The 17,569-nt window shown below is 41.4% G+C and overlaps 1 protein-coding gene across 1 annotated transcript; it reads left to right on the forward strand.

The window, feature by feature from the left end:
• The first annotated feature begins 5,110 nt into the window (after positions 1-5,110).
• Positions 5,111-16,625, forward strand: LOC309703585 (nuclear factor 7, brain-like). The gene is made up of 3 exons (XM_082528500.1): positions 5,111-5,277; positions 5,379-5,431; positions 14,794-16,625. Exons 2-3 carry the CDS (start codon positions 5,396-5,398, stop codon positions 15,949-15,951), a joined length of 1,194 nt encoding a protein of 397 aa, XP_082384626.1. The 5' UTR covers positions 5,111-5,277; positions 5,379-5,395; the 3' UTR covers positions 15,952-16,625.
• Positions 16,626-17,569: the final 944 nt, after the last annotated feature.

The raw sequence follows: 17,569 nt of genomic DNA on the forward strand, positions 1-17,569 counted from the left end.
GCAGTTCAGGATCACAGACCATGGATAGATAACGTTGGGTATTATCTGTACAGCATTGAAAATATATGCTGTGCCTTCTACTGATACTCCCAAAGGGAAGCATGTGCAAACCTCATGTCATGGCTGTGTGAAGGTAGGCAGGAATGGTGGACCCAAGAGCTGGAAGCGCAGAGGCAAAGTGAACTCAAAACATACGGCTTTATTGTGGGATTGCAGACAGAACAGAAAACTAGCTAAACTGGGAAAGCAAAACTAACAGGCAGGCAAGTTGGCAAACAGAACACACAGTGAAGAATGAGGGATGACGCAATAACGAGCAGGGAAAGACGCTGACACTAAAAAGCAAAAGGACAATGAAAAGGTTAGAATATTTTCTCCAACAAACTTAATTTCATTTCCTAAACATAAATACATTTAAACATTGACGACAGCAACACACTCTAAAAATAAAAAAATGAGACAGAGGCAGATAAGCCTGTAAATGTAGCAACAAGTAACCAGAGGTAGTAAAAGTGCTGATTTTCTTTACTTAAGTAGAAGTACAGATAACTTTGTTTAAAAATACTCCAGTGAAAGTACTGAAGCAACTTTTTTACTCAAGTAAAATTAAAAAGGTACCTGCTCTGAAATATACTCAAAGTGAAAAAGTGAAAAAGTAGCTCTTTGAAGAATAATTCTACTAACAAGGAAACAGAACCTTGTGCTATATTAACAGGATAATAATGATAAAAATAATGTGATATTAGTAAATCCTTAACTTTAAATTCTAATTCCAATGAATGTCCTTACTTTGAATCTGTTATGTATGAATCTGCAGTTCAAGTACTATTTCCTGTTGCCTATCGGGTGTAGGCAACCTTTTTGATGACGAGTGCCATCTAAAATTTCCTCAGAAGTCAATGTGCCATATAATTGCATTAGCAATAAATTTAATAACGCTCTATATTACTGAAGCATTTGAAGTGTCAGAACGTGGAAATGTCAACATCGCTTGAAAAAACTGACAGCTAGCAACGTCCCTCTCACCAGTAGGTTAAGTGATTTTTAGCCAGTTACAAGTTGAATCTGGTAGTTGGGGTTGTTAGCTGAGAGACCGTCATTAAGAAGAGGCACAACTAATGTGTCTATGTGAGCTAATTTGCGATGTGCACCGCTGGCCATTTACTTTTTAATGCACCCTCTCAGATTAATTCACTGCGTGTCGTGCCCAGGGCTGAACTGGGACAAAAAATTGGTCCGGGCTAGAGACGTGGCCCACCAGGTATTACAGGAAAATCCATAAAGCCTTTGAATGAAAAGAAACGCTGCTGTGACAGTGATGTACAGTCTTGTTGGTATATGTATGATTTCTATACATTTTACATCAGATAAAAACTTTGGTTGTAAGATTTGGAGAGTATTTTTTAAAAGCTAGACATTATAAATGAGAATAAGAAAGTATTTCTTTGTGCTCCCCTTTCCCTGTTAATGCCCTACCTGGCCCCCTGGCAAAACTTTGCTAGACCCGCCCCTGCACAGTTACCAGCTGTCAGTGTAAAAAAGGATGCTGGTGTTATTTGTCTCTCAGAAACAGTTCATAACTTCACTTCAACTCATTCATGTCACCTAAAAGGTAAACCTGTTTCTCCATCACCTGTTCAGCTCTGATGATTCAGTAAGGACATCTCCTGGTTTCATCTTCATGTTTCCCTCTCACCACATATCTAAACAGACATCATGACCAGCAGCTTTACAGCTGTGGCTCCAGCAAACATCAACTGATACTAGAAATTAATATTAAATAAATTCTAACAACAGCTGATCAAGCTTAAACGCGCAGCTGTTGTTTAGTGCGACATCTGCTGGTTTCTTCTTTCTGGCGCAAAGTGGGTGATAAACAAACGAGAGACAGGGCTTGCGCCAGAAATACCGATCAGCTGATCATTGATCAGTTTCATGATTGAATGAGAGAAGAAGAGGCAGCTGACAGCGTAAAGATGCAGAATAACTCCAGCTTTGTGTCTTTTTTCATCCTAGCTGAAGTCCGGGACAAACTGCGTTCCTTTTCAGCTCAATACCAAACGTGTAATATTTTCTCTGAATGAGGGACGATTCCGTTTTTTACGGGACGGTTGACAACTCTACTAACTAACCTTATGAATTAAATAAAGTTTAACATCAGTAACATCCTAGCACCCACCCAGCTGTATAGAAACTCCGTCATGCTAGCTAGCACGCAGTACGAGTTATTGTAACTGACTGTAAAAACTCAGCATAACGAAAATAAACTGCACCTAAACTTGGTTTATATCTGACCCAGAGAGACTGCAGGTCATAACTTCTTACCTGAAGTTCAGTTCACCTGACACTCGGACCGGCGGCCGCCTTGGGTCTCTCCTCCTCCTGCCTCCCCTTTCCCTCATCCACCTGGCCTCTTGTGGCAGCTCCGCCAAAGCCACCACCAAACAACTGAGTTATTTTTACACATCTGCCACCATCTTTCATTGTTTATAGTTCACAGTGGAGAACAGCTGCTGACATAATGTGGATCCGAAGATCCATAATTGGCCTATCTGGGGTTGAAAGTCTTGATAAATGCATGGCGTTTTGGCGGGTATACCGGCTTCCGCGAGTGTGACGCTTATTTTGAGCGATGAAAAAATAATAGAATATAATTTTATTTTTATATTTCAATATCACAATAATCTTCCAATTTAGAACTACAAGTTAAAAAAACTAACATAAATAAAATACACTTCAGCTAAATACTTCTAATTTATTTTCCCAAACCACGCGGAGCCGCACTATAAGGACTAAAGAGCAACATGCGGCTCCGGACCCCTAAACAGTAAAATGAGAACATTCAGGGTTTAAAGTGAGATTCAGCAAGTGGGGGAACCCTAAGATCTGTGTAGAGTCTCAGCACAGGGAAATGAATCACAGCTCACAATAATTTATAATGTGAGCTTCAGTAGATTTTCTGTTTAGACTGTGATCAGCTGACCTGCTGCTCCTTGTGGAATTACACAACTGAATTCAACAAGACATCAGCAGTTTCACAAGCTATCATGGCTGCTATCTATCCCCTACACTGAAACAATATACTATATACTTGTCTTTATACCAGTATATATGAAAAATTCAGTTAATTAATCCAAACATCATTATCTTAAATGCAAATTAATCTCTGTTATACTTGATGTAAACCTTAATCTGACCATGAGCACCACAGACACTCTGAATTCACCACATTAATGCAGACTAACCTGTTTATCCTTCACAAAACTACACAAAGTCAGTCTACTCAGTTTATTTGGTATAAATCAAAATACATAATTTATCAAATCACATCATATACAAATCCAATATGTGAGTAAAATGATGACGTCACGTGTAAGCTTTAAATTTGCAGTTTATCAAGTGTTACTGAGCAGTCCTTCCCTTTAAATCTAAGCTCTCTTTTTCCTCTTCTGCCCTTTCTTTCTTTTATTTCTGAAGTACCACAAACACAACAGGACACCTGCACTCCCTCCGTCCCACTTTAACACCCCCAAGTATAAATGCTACAGATGATACCACTGAACCTAAAGTAAGGAGTCTTTTTGAAAGTGCAGATTGTACAGATTGTATAGATATTTGTTTAAAAATGTAGGGAGCAAAAATATAAATACTCAAGTAAAGTACAGATATCTGACAATTCTACTTAAGAACAGTAACAAAGTAATTGTACTTATTCCCAATTTTGCATCTACTAATCGTCTCAATTAGCAGGTTAAGAGATAACTCGTGTGCATGTCAAGCTTTGGTATAAAGGAAGCATCCACCAAAGGTTCAGTCTTTGCCAGCAGAGAGGAAAGAGGAAGCAAATATCAATTTCGTGCAGAAATGCGAACGAGTTTTTTCAGCTTAAGATCATCTGACATGGAACGCATGACTATGGAAATGAGTTCTGTGGTAAGACGAGTGCACATTTCAGCTTGTTTTGGGGGATAACTGGACCTCATATACATTGCAAAGACGAGAAAAAACCCCTGCTCCAGATTGTTACCAAAGAAAGGTGCAAAAACAAACCTTTGTGATAAATGGGCGTGCATCAGTGTCCATGTAATGGGGGATTTGTGAAGGCACTATTGATGCGAAGGCTTACACAGGAACTTTGGAGCGACATATGCTCTTTTCCTAGCAACTCCATGTGTATTTCAACAGGCCTCATTCTGCATAAATTACAACAGGCTGGCTTCACAGACATAAAGTCTGTAAAAAAAACAGGGGATGTGACCCAATGGTAAACTTGCATGTCCCAACTTTTTTTGGAATGTGTTGCAGGCATCAATGTTTAAATGTGTTTCTTGAAATATTTTGTTTACCCCTTTGCCCGCTAACTAAATGTTTAAATGCCGTACCAAATCATAGATTTTAGTGTTTATTGCAGTTTTAGAAATAGTGCCAAGTTTTCTGGAAATGGGTTTTGTATAATATAAATAGAATCAGTGTCACATACAGGACCCTTGGCCATGTTGCTTTAACGACCACACAAACATTAGGTTTGTAATTGACTGTACTGGAAAATGACCAAAACCCAGTCAAGTAGAGACGAGCTGTGAGTCAAGCCAAGTAAGTACCAATGAAAAAGGGACATTAGTGTTAAAAAACAAAAAAACCCCCAAAAGATCTCAGAATATGACTTTAATATGCATATTCAATAATGTGCAAGACTGCTTTTCTTGCATTTACGCAATCTCTAAGATGAGAAATATTCTATCTCAAAGCGATGCTGATAAAACCCCAACGAACTGGCGCCAGGCCGTGGGCATACAAGATTACCCATGCCTGACCACTGCCTCTTACTGAGTGCAGCTCCAGACTGAAACAATCCAGTTCCTCTCTAGGAGACTGGTTCCAGAGCCCAAGCCATGCTTAGAATTGGACACCTCATGAAATAGCTCAGGCTCCTTCCACATCAGAGAGGTAACATTCCATCTCAATTCCATCTTAATATTTTCTGAGCTGCAGGCAGAGTTCAGAAGTCTGAACCTTAGAATGAAACAGACCTATGCTGTGGGCAAAGCTACAGGATTTACAAGAGGAAGGTGAATAAAGCTCTGACTCTTACATCACCCAACTGCGCCAAAGCAGGAAACAGGAAGTTCTTCATCCTCAGTACAGAGAGACGCACAGACGATCAGACTGAGCTCAGACCAAACTAGCAGCTTCCTCTGAGTGAGTCCAGCTACAGGAGAGAAAAGTGGAAAACTCCAACACTGCTGCTTCAAGCTGCTGACGCTCCACACACTGAATGTGAGTTTGAGCAAAAACACGACTCAAAGGAAGTTTCAGTGAAGGTGGTAGAGGAGGGAGGGGAGCCAGGACTGACTGTACTTCCTGTCTGCTGTTTTCAGTTTCACTCACAGACTCAATGGCTTCCAGATCAGAGGAGGATCTCTGCTGTCAGGTAAGTCACGGGGTCTTCAGTATTCACTGTCATAGTCCTGGGTCAGTGACCCAGTGTTTTGAGTTTTTGTATCATTATTGAACTTTGATTTTGTCATTGTTTATTTTTTCTAGTCTTTTGGTTTCTGTTTCTGTGTTCCATGGTTGCTGGTCAATTCTGTGTTTTCTCTCCGTGTCTCCCTGCATTTCTGTTCTTGGTTTCAGGTTTGTTTTGTTAGTTTTTTCCAGTTGAAGTTTTATCCTGGCCTTGCTGTTTCTGTTTGTTTCCACCCATCTTACAAAATAAAGCTCACTCGCATCAAAAGTTGCATCCTATTCTCTTTATCTCTCTTTATCACCCTAATTTACGAATAAATTCTTTACAAATCCTACCATGTGAATTCATGGATTTTTTTTTCACATTCTGTCTCTCACAGTTGAAGTGTACCTCTGGTGCAAATTACTGACCTCTGTCATCATTTTAAGTGGGGGAACTTGCACAATCGGTGGCTGACTAAATACTTTTTTGCCCCACTGTAAGAGGTGACGCTTTTCTCTTTAAGCTCCTTAGACTACGATGACCTGGATGACTTAAAATCTTCAAAGACACTAGGCTTGCACTTATTTTCTTCAATCAGTGATGAGTAGTAAGATGTTTTGGCTTTGCGGAGGGCTTCCTTATAAATTAGCAAACTATTTCTCCAGGCTAAATGATGATCCTCTAAATTTGTGACACGCCATTCCCTCTCCAGCTTACAAGTTATCTGCTTTAGGGTACGTGTTTGAGAATTATACCACGGAGTCAGGTACTTCTTATTTGAGTCTCTATTTTCACAGGAGCTACAGTATCCAGTGTTGTACATAGTGAGGAGGTAAAACCATTAACAAAAGAATCGACCTCTGTTGGAGTAGAGTTCAGGTAGCTGCTCTGCTCATTGTTGGTACAGGGGATTGAAGATGATAACAGCGCTTGGATTATATTCTTAAACTTAGTTACAGCACTTTCAGAAAGACATCTACTTTGATAAAGTCTACTCTCCACCGCTGTGTAATCAATTATTGTAAAAGTAAATGTTATCAGGAAATGATCAGACACGAGAGGGGTTTCAGGAAATACTGTTAAATGTTCAGTTTCTATGCCATATGCAGTGTTGGGAAGGTTACTTTTAAAATGTATTCCATTACAGATTACAGAATACATGCCCCAAAATGTATTCTGTAACGTATTCCGTTACATTACTCAATGACAGTAACGTATTCTGAATACTTTGGATTACTTAATATATTATCATGCTTTTTACAACAACGTGAATGTACTATTGCTGTGTGATTTATTACTATTACTGAAGGTCCGCGACTCCAAACTGTAGTAAAGGGACCTCTGACTAATACGGCGGGGTCCCTGTCAGCTCGTAGCCGAAAAATAGCTTTACTTTGTTGTGTGGGTCAACTTTTCTTGCGAAAGACAGAGAGAGGCGTTGAAAGGCTGCTCCAACGGAACTTATTGTTTTCGGAGGAAAACACGAACACGGTGTACAGTCGAGTCTTAATAGCTTACTTACAACTGGGCTCGTCAGGCACTCTTCTTGGCTGAAGTGGTTATTATTATATTTACATGGTTCCAGCTCCCCTTTTTGCTCGATGACAACTCGTACCTTTCCACTCCCCTTTTTCTTCCTCCTCGCGCTCACAGACCCATAACGTGTATGGCAGTCCATTCTCCCTGCAACACAGACTACACTACCTATGATGCTACATTCTTTAGAGCTATGCTTGTAGCATTCTGCCTGTTAGCTTAGCACAACAACAACAACAATGAAAAGGCGCTCTCTCACCCAGGGAACTACACAGTCGCAGAGAGAGAGAGAGAGAGAGAGCGTCGCCCTGTAACCATGGCAACCGTAACACTGCCGCCTGGAACAACAGAACGTAGCTGTCAAACAAAACCCAAACAGTCCTGACCCGCGACAAAATGAAACAGGAAAGTACCGCAGTGTAATCCATTTATTTCAACAAAGTAACTGTATTCTGAATACCACCTTTTTAAACGGTAACTGTAACGGAATACAGTTACTCATATTTTGTATTTTAAATACGTAACGGCGGTACATGTATTCCGTTACTCCCCAACACTGGCCATATGTTAACTGTGATGGACCGAGCAGTGAAGGAAACTTAGGCACAGGTTAAAGTCCAAAAAAATGATTTTTTATTTAACCCAAAAAACATAATTGGTTAACTCATACAAAAAGAATTAAAATCTTGGGCCCATAAAAGAGGTCAAAATAACAAAACTCTACTCAAAGTTGACAACACAACTGATAACTCAAACAAACTGACCTAACTTAATGAGACAAAGGGGAAACTTAAATAATGGCTGATCAGCCCACAAAAAGGGGTAAAACACACAAAACCTAACTGAACCAAACATAATGAACTCCAATTCCCCCCATGGTCCTGAGTTATGGCGTGAACCAATTTGTAGTCTTCCTTTAAAGCTCGCTCCGCCCCTTTTCCACCTCTTGGCTCCTTAATCAAGGGACTGGAACAGCTGCAACTAAGGTAACTCAGAAAACAAAAAATTAATCATACATAACAGTGTAAACTAAAATGTGTGCACTTATTTTAGAATGCAGTGTTATGTGGATATGTGAATTAACTCTAAACCAAAACCAGTTATTTATTGTCCTGTAAATAAATTCCTATATTTAAAGAAAGAAATGTGAATGCAATGTTACTTATAAGCCTCTACACTAACATGGTGATATTACCACTGTGTGGCTGTAAGTGCAGCCATCACACACTCCCCCTCTTCAGAGCTCTCCCTGGGACAGCGAGAGAGACAGTCTGCAGTACAGTTATCTTTGCCGGGGATGTGGTTGATAGTGAACCAGAATGGCTGGATTGCAAGATACCATCGCGTGATCCTTCCATTTGTGTCCTTCATTCTCTCTATCCATTGAAGAGCCTTGTGGTCTGTTTCCAATATGAACTCCCGCCCGAGAAGATAATACCTAAAGGAGTCCAGGGCCCATTTGATGGCAAGTCCCTCCTTCTCGATGGTTGAGTATCGCACTTCCCTCGGAAACAGCTTGCGGCTGATGAAGGCCACTGGATGACGCTCTCCAGGCGGTCCCTGTAACAGAACAGCTCCCAATCCTCTCTCTGAGGCATCAGTCTGAAGAATGAAATTTCTCTCAAAATCAGGGCTGTGCAAGACTGGGCTCTTACTCAGAGATTGTCGTAGGTCCTGAAAAGCCATCTTAGCCTCCTCTGTCCAGGTGATCTTATTGGGACTTCGGGCACCAGTCAGATCCATCAGAAGAGCTGCTCTGGCAGAGAAATGAGGAATAAACCGATGATAGAATCCTGCCATACCTAAAAATGATCTCAGCGGTTTTCTGGTCTCTGGCAAGGGATAGGATTCTATGGCGGTGACCTTATTGACTTGAGGTTTTATTACTCCATTTCCAATCACAAACCCAAGGTACTCAGTTTCAGCCTTGGCAATGGCACACTTAGCTGGATTAACAGTCAACCCTGCAGACTGAAGACGCCCCAATACCTTCTCCAGGTGTTTCAGGTGTTCTTCCCAGGTAGAACTGAAAATCACTATGTCATCAAGGTAGGCTGCAGCAAAATCAGACATGTCAGACAGTATCTGGTCCATCAGTCTCTGGAATGTTGCTGGGGCACCATGCAGTCCAAAGGGCATGACTTTAAACTGGAACAAGCCCCACGGGGTCCGGAAAGCAGTCAGCTCTTTTGAGCGCTTAGTCAGTGGTACCTGCCAATAACCCTTGCAGAGGTCTATTGTTGTCAGGTATCTGGCCTTCCCAAGGCGCTCAACCATGTCATCAATGCGGGGAGTTGGATATGAATCAAATTGTGATATTGCATTCAGGTACCTGAAGTCTATGCAGAAACGGATACTGCCATCCTTCTTTGGCACCAGGACCACCGGGTGGCACCACTCGCTCTTCGAGGCTTCAATGATTCCTAGTGACAACATCAGGTCGATCTCCTCTTTCAACAGGATCAGTAGACGCTGAGGTATCCTGTAACTCATTCTCCTCACAGAAGCTCCATCTTTCAACACAATGTCATGTTCCACAATGTCAGTTCTACCAGGATTTTCACTAACCACCTGAGCCCGTCTTTCCTCAGGAAGATGGTTGAGATCCGAGGAGTGGGTTTTGGCAGATACTGATCATCTACTTCCTCCTCCTCCGAAACCTCCTGGATCAGAAAGACATCTGCCTTTGGCCTCTCCACCCATTCCTTAAGCAGGTTAATGTGCAGTACTCTGCTGGAGCGGGGCTGATCTGGAATAGCGACCTTATAGGTTTTTTGTCCAAGTTTCTTTTGGATCTCATATGGCCCTTGCCACTTTGCTAACAGCTTACTGTCATCACTTGGAAGAAGCACTAGCACCTTCTCACCAGGACTGAAGGATCTTTGCCGAGCTGACTGGTCGTACCAGGCCTTCTGGTGCTGCTGTGCTTCTGCTTTGTGGGCTTGGACCAGCTCCGTCATCTTCCCCAACCGTTCCCGCATCTGGACAACATAAGAGACAACATTGACAGCCTGTGATCTTTCTTGGTCACCCTCCCAAGTCTCCCTTAGAAGAGACAAGGGGCCTCGTACCTCATGGCCATACAATAGTTCGAAAGGTGAAAAACCTGTAGAAGCCTGGGGTACTTCTCTATATGTAAAGAGTAGGTAGGGCAGCCACTGATCCCAGTCTGTACCAGTTTCATTGACAAATTTGCGTAACATTTGTTTCAGGGTCTGATTGAAGCGCTCTGTTAGGCCATCTGTCTGAGGGTGGTATGGCGTTGTCCTCAGGCTCTTAATCCCAAGGAGCTGTTACACCTGCTTCAACAAAGTGGACATAAAGTTAGTGCCACGGTCAGTAAGAATCTCACGAGGAAAACCAACCCTTGAGAAGAACTGTATGAGACAGAGAGCGACTGCTTTGGCTTTTATTGATCTCAAAGGAAAGACCTCTGGATACTTTGTAGCGTAATCTGTCACAACCAGCATGTAACGGTTGCCTGCCTTGCTTCTTTCTAGAGGACCAACAATGTCCATTCCTAGCAGTTCAAATGGAGTGCTGATAATTGGTAGAGACTGGAGAGGAGCTCTGGAGGGGATTTTAAGAGAAGACTTCTGGCACTGAGGGCAGCTTTTACAGAACAGTGTCACATCCGAGCGCACTCCAGGCCAATGAAAATATTTTCTAATGCGGGCCATGGTTTTGTGCTTTCCCAAGTGGCCAGCCCATGGAATGGAGTGTCCCAAGGAGAGCACCACCTTCTGGACTGCTCTAGGAACCACCAACTGCAATGCTGATTCGTTCTTCTCATACTCTGGATGTTGATCTTGCAGCTTTGACTTCCCAACTAAAGAGTTCGATCACAAATCTCGGAGTTAAAATTGATTCTGCACTCACCTTTGATGACCACATAAACGGGGTGATAAAATCAGCATTTTATCACCTCAGACGTTTATCAAAAGTTAAGCCCTTTCTTTCCAAGCGTGACTTGGAAAGTGTTATTCATGCCTTTATTACCTCACGTTTAGATTATTGTAATTCTCTTTTAACAGGGGTTGGGCAGGGCACTTTGTCACGCTTGCAATTAGTGCAAAATGCTGCGGCACGATTTTTAACTAGCAGAAGAAAATTTGATCACATCACTCCGATTTTGGCCTCTTTACACTGGCTTCCAATTGAATTCAGGATCCGTTTTAAAGTCCTTTTATTGGCTTTTAAATCTCTAAATGGTCTGGCACCTGTTTATTTGTCTGACTTGTTGAAGCCCCACGTCCCCACTCGTTCCCTTCGGTCAGCTGAGCAGTTGCTGCTTTCGGTCCCAAAGTCACGGTTGAAACTTAGAGGAGACCGAGCGTTCTCTGTTGCCGCGCCGATGCTTTGGAATAACCTTCCTCTCCATATTAGACAGGCTACATCAGTGCCCGTTTTTAAGTCTTTATTAAAAACCTATTTTTATTCCCTGGCTTTTAACTCTGTGGGTAACTGACATTTTTTATTGTTTTTTAACTTGATTGCTATGTCTGGTTTTATTACTATGTGCATATTAGTATTGTACAGCACTTTGGTCTACCAGGTGTGTTTTTAAAGTGCTATATAAATAAATAAATGATGATGATGATGCTGAACCCTGCTGACGATACAGAATGCCATCTTTCAGCAGAAACTCCCCCCTGCTGTTCAAATCTTGCTTAGTTCCTTGGTTCCTCTCTGCAGCTTTCTTCTCTGTCCACGTGACTTACGAGACTTCCCGGGTGCAGTCTCTATGTCCGCATCATAGAAGGGCAAGGCATGGAGTGGGTGTAGGGACTCCTCTTTCTTCTTAGCTTGAGCTCTTGTTACCCTGCTTTCTGGTAGTGAGGGACAGATTTTGAACTATCTCTCATTTTCCATGCTGTGTGGCTCCATGGCTGTCCTTTTCTCCATGCCGCCACAAACACATCAGCCAGCTCTGCAGCTGCCACTGCAGAGTTTGGATTGTGTTCTTTAATCCATATATAACTCAGGAGACAGCATTCTCAAGTATTGTTCTAAAATTAATATTTCACTAACCTCATGCACCGTTTTTCCTTTTGGCTTTACCCACTTCTCATATAACTCTTTCAATCTTGCATATAGTTCTTTTGGATTCTCATCAGGTTTTACCTCCAGTGAATGGAATCTCAGTCTATATGTCTCAGGATTAATGTCATATTTTTGAAGAATAGCTGCTTTAACTTTGTCATAGTCAGAGTCAGAGTCATCCATATCCATATGGACATACGCACCTCTTGCTTTGCCAGTGAGTAAAGGAATCAGATGAAAAACCCAGTCCATGTTTTGCCACTGGCAAACTACAGCCATGCGTTCAAATGTTGTTAAAAAATGTTCAATATCATCCTCCTCTGTCAATTTTTCCAGCCTGGGTTCATAAAAGCGAGACTGACCTGATTGAGGATGTATTTGCTCATTACTGGAGCCAGCACAGGGAGGATCCTCCTCTTCAAAGGACTCTACCTCTGGTTGTTTAGGTTCCTCCATTTGCGGCTCAGGGACCGGGGAGGTACGAGCTTGCACTTCTACCTGCAACAGCTGAAACTGATGTTGTAGTGCTCTAAAGAGCTGTTCCTGGCGGGTAAACTCCTCCCTTCTTCTTGCTTCCTGGGCCTCCTGCTGACCCATATGAGAATGAAGGATGGAAATCAGTTCTGACATTGTCGGCTCCTTACCTTGGCTCTCAGTAATATCCACCCCTCCAGTGGCTCCATTTTCCTCTCCTCCTTCTACTTGCTCTACCACTCCAACTGGCTGGTTTTGACAATCTCCTTTTGCTCCTCTGCCACTCCTTCCCAGTCTGTGCATGGCTTGATAAGTGAAGAGGGGAAAAAAATAGAAAAAAAATCCTGTGCCTTCAACTGCTGATCCCACTTCTGACACCACTTGTGATGGACCGAGCAGTGAAGGAAACTTAGGCACAGGTTAAAGTCCAAAAAAATGATTTTTTATTTAACCCAAAAAACATAATTGGTTAACTCATACAAAAAGAGTCAAAATCTTGGGCCCATAAAAGAGGTCAAAATAACAAAACTCTACTCAAAGTTGACAACACAACTGATAACTCAAACAAACTGACCTAACTTAATGAGACAAAGAGGAAACTTAAATAGTGGCTGATCAGCCCACAAAAAGGGGTAAAACACACAAAACCTAACTAAACCAAGAATAATGAAGCCTACCAGCCATTTGGCTGCTCTCCGGGTTTTAAAGGTAGAAAGGTAGAAGCCTGGGACTCCTAGTGTTAAAACCCGCCTTCCAGCCAAATGGCTGGTAGGCTTTTAGCTAAGCTTTAGCTTCAGCCAAGTGGAAGCTAAATTGGCTAGTCATTCATATGTAAATTAGGTTGTTACCTGGGAATTCTGGAGGGAGGGGAGTGGGGGTGTGTGATTGAGGGGGTGGGGGAGCTGCTAAAAGCTGTGAACTTCCTTTTGTGTTCGTCTTGATGCATTCTCAATCATCCAGGGAAATAAATCTCCAAAAGTCACCAACTTGGAGTGTTTCAGTTTGCCATCTTAGGGAGAAATCAACACACATGGGTGTATGTCCTTTGTTGCTGAAATTTATTGATAAAAACAGTACAAAAAACCAACCATTTGTACACATATTTACAAATAATAATAAAAAGTGAGTGAGTACATTTCAACATTTTCAACATTATACCAGTGGTCTGATTGATGCCACAATGGAGCAAATCGAGCAAAGACTGATAAGTTCGCTGCAATTTCCAGTGTGTGGGGATCATTTGTCACCAACTGCATCACGTGCTACAACCCTGGTCTACATATCACCGTTGATGAACAGCTTTTCCCATCAAAGACTCGGTGCTGTTTCCTGCAGAATATTGCAAGTAAACCTGACAAGTTTGGGATCAAGTTTTGGGTGGCTTGCGACCTAAAATCCAAGTACATTTGCAATGTCTTCCTATATCTTGGCAAGGACCCCAATCGTCCCACTGGGGAGAGACTTTCTGAAAATGTAGTAATGAGGCTGATGGAACCATTCCTAGACAAGGGCAGAAATGTTACCACGGATAATTTTTTCACATCGCTTTCACTTGCGCAAAAACTTCTTAGACGGAAAACCACCATCCTCGGCACAGTCAACAAGATTCGCAGGAAAATTCGTCAATCCACTAGACAGACAGATCGCAATGAATTCACCACTCAGGTATGTTGCAGGTCTTTTGTGGTTCTATGTTTATGTGTTTCATTGTGTGTAAAAGGGCTATGGAAATAACAATTTATCTTATTTCTTAGGTGTTTTCAACCTCTGCTGCCACGCTGACGGCGTATGCGGCCAAACGGAAGAAGACAGTCTATATTCTTAGCAGCATGCACAGCGTGGTTCAGACTGATAACACTACCAAAAGGAAGCCAAACACTGTCACCCTTTACAACAAAACAAAGTGTGGCGTGGATGTGATGGACCAGATGGTTCGGGAGTACACTGTCCGCAGAGGAACACGGCGCTGGCCAGTTGCCGTGTTCCTGAACACAGCATGCCTTTTATCCTGTCTTCCTCCCTTCACCCCAACCGGTCGTCGCAGACGGCCGCCCTTCCCTGAGCCTCTTTTTGCTGGAGCTTTCTTCCTGTTAAAAGGGAGTCAAAGTGCATTTGCTCATATGTGGTCATATGACTGTTGAGTTTTTCTCTGTTGTTTTATTGCAGGATCTACCTTGTAATGTAAGGTACACCCTACAATGTATATGAATAAAGCAATTCAGCAAAAAAAAGAAAGAAAAAGTGGAAAAAGATTATGTACTCATATTACTATGTGTTCCTTGTTCTTACAGGAGAGAGATCAGAGAGCTTCAGAGGCTCTCTGCAGTCTGCACTCTGAGAAACTCAAACTCTTCTGTCTGGACCATCAGCAGCCAGTGTGTCTCGTCTGCTGTGTCTCAGAAAGACACACCAATCACAGATTCAGACCCATCGATGAAGCTGCACAACAACACAAGAAGGAACTTCAGGAAACTCTGGAGCCCTTAAAGGAGAAGTTAAAGGTTTGTGAAGAAGTTCAAGTGAAGTTTGATCAAACAGCAGAACACATTAAGGTCCAGGCCCGACACACAGAGAGGCAGATTAAGGAGCAGTTTAAGAAGCTTCAGCAGTTTCTAGCAGAGGAAGAGGAGGCCAGGCTGGCTGCACTGAGGGAGGAAGAGGAGCAGAAGAGTGGGATGATGAAGGAGAAGATGGAGGCTCTGAGCAGAGAGATAGCAGCTCTTTCAGACACAGTCAGAGCCACAGAGGAGGAGCTGAGAGCTGAAGACGTCTCATTCCTGCACAACTACAAGGCTGCAGTGGAAAGAGTCCAGCGCTGCCCCCTGCTGGATGATCCACAGCTGCCCTCAGGAGCTCTGATAGACCAGGCCAAACACCTGGGCAACCTGACCTTCAACATCTGGAACAACATGAAGTACATGGTCTCCTACACTCCTCTCATTCTGGACCCAAACACTGCTCATCCAAACCTCATCCTGTCTGAAGATCTGACCAGTGTGAGAGGAGGAGAGAGGCAGCAGCTTCCTGATAATCCAGGGAGAACTAATTGGTTCTACTCTGTCCTGGGCTCTGAGGGCTTTAACTCAGGGACTCACAGCTGGGATGTTGAAGTTGGAGACAGTACATATTGGGACCTGGGTGTGTTGGCAGAGTCTGTGCAGAGGAAGGGAGAGTTATGGTGTAGATTATGGAGAATAGAGTTATTTGAAGGTAAATACTCAGCATGTTCACCATCAGCTCCTCTCACTGTTCTCTCAGTAAAGAAGAAGCTCCAGAGGATCAGAGTGAATCTGAACTGGAACAGAAGAAAGCTGTCGTTCTCTGATCCTGATACTAACACACACATACACACCTTCAGAAACACTTTTACTGAGAAGATGTTTCCATACATTCGCAGTCGTGAAGAAGTGAATGTGTTGCCATTGACAGTGTCAGTGTCAGTAGAGTAGATGAGCTGAGGATGATGGTATTTCTAACGTTGTTTCCTGTCAGTGAATTCCCCATGTACTTATACTCTCACTGACAAAATGCAATAATACACCCAGTCTAAAAGAACGTTCAGATTTGAATGTATTTATGAATGATTTAGAAAGTGAAAACTCAGCACATGGTTAGAAACCAGCTTGTGTTGTAACTCAGACAGTGAGTACAAACCTCAGACTAACAAATTAAAACTGGTTAATGTAAACGAATGGAACTCCTACCACATTAAATGATTTGAAAAAAATATATAGCAGGCATATGTAACAAACAACAAGAATTTTATGACATTATATATCTGGTAGTAAGATTAAATTTCAATTTTCAATTTCAAATTTGTTGATACATAATAAAAGTGTTTGGTGGACCCATTTTGAACCCTTTGTAACACATTTGGCTTGAACAGAAAACCAATCAGAACAATTTATTGTATTTGTATATGTATATATGTACATGTAATTAATTATTCCGATTAGTTTTTTTATCATTTGGAAAAAAGAGACATTTTATTATAAATGTAAATATTCAATTTGAGGTTATATGGATATGAACAAACAAATTACTCTATTTGTATTATAAGTTAGTATTTTTAAGTGGTCAGCAACTTTAGAGTATTTTTTACCAAAAAAGGGACATAATGTTGTGTAGGTAATTTTAAGAAGTGATTTCATGATATTTTCCCTTCTTACCATAATCTTACCTTATAAATATACATCAGTTTTGATTATTCACTGTTCATTTGTCCTTGTACTTTACAAAAAAAAAAAAAAGGAATTACAGGAAAAACATGATTCTTTTTGTAATTGTATGTGGAAAAATAATCAGTATGAAACATTACATGTATAGACATATGCGACTTTATAATACTGTAATCAAAACAGTCTGCTTTTTGTTACCAATAATTAAATTGTTAATTTTATGTGTTTATTGTGCTGTGTTATGTTGTGTTGGATGGTATACATGCATGCATTTGAGAGAGAGTGTATAAATCTATCAACATGAACTGATCATTTAGGAGGTGAACAAAGACCATCTTGGAGGGATGTGTTTGATGTACCTTTGACGAGGCCCTCAAGCAGGGGCGGATCTAGAGAAATTTTCTTAGGGTGGTATGAGGGTGGCAAAAAAATCAAATGGGGTGGCAAATCAAAGCCTTTTTTTCAAACACATATGCAGGTGGTTACATATGGTTAAAATGAATCAAATGCAGTACGTACATGTTTTTCATATAAATATAGTCTATAACTTAATTATTTTCTGTAGCCCACATAATTAAACACTTTAGTTACATAAAACGTGAGTTTTGATCTTATGTACTGTATAATAAATAAATATGTAGCCCAATAAATATAAGATCCAGAAAGGTACACAACATGGGGCGGTTCATTTACAAACACAAGTCTAACTTAAGTTTCACTGTTTCTTGTTAGAAAAAACAGTAAAATTGTTACATGCTTAAATCACACGAAATGTCAGAAATCTGCACTGACATGAACACAAATTTAAACCTAATCTTTCGTGATTTGTTGGATTAACCCTCCAAAATATAACCGGTCATTTTTGACTCCTTTTGAGTTAACGTTTGTA

This window comes from Aulonocara stuartgranti (assembly GCF_965226115.1).
Source record: "Aulonocara stuartgranti genome assembly, chromosome: 3".
NCBI lineage: Eukaryota > Metazoa > Chordata > Actinopteri > Cichliformes > Cichlidae > Aulonocara > Aulonocara stuartgranti.

Bases quoted from the DNA above. Each gene is read 5' to 3' on its own strand.
- LOC309703585 (XM_082528500.1), top strand. From the start codon at position 5,396: ATGGCTTCCAGATCAGAGGAGGATCTCTGCTGTCAG. The intron at 5,432-14,793 runs GTAAGTCACGGG...TTGTTCTTACAG, and splicing joins AGGAGGATCTCTGCTGTCAG to GAGAGAGATCAGAGAGCTTC.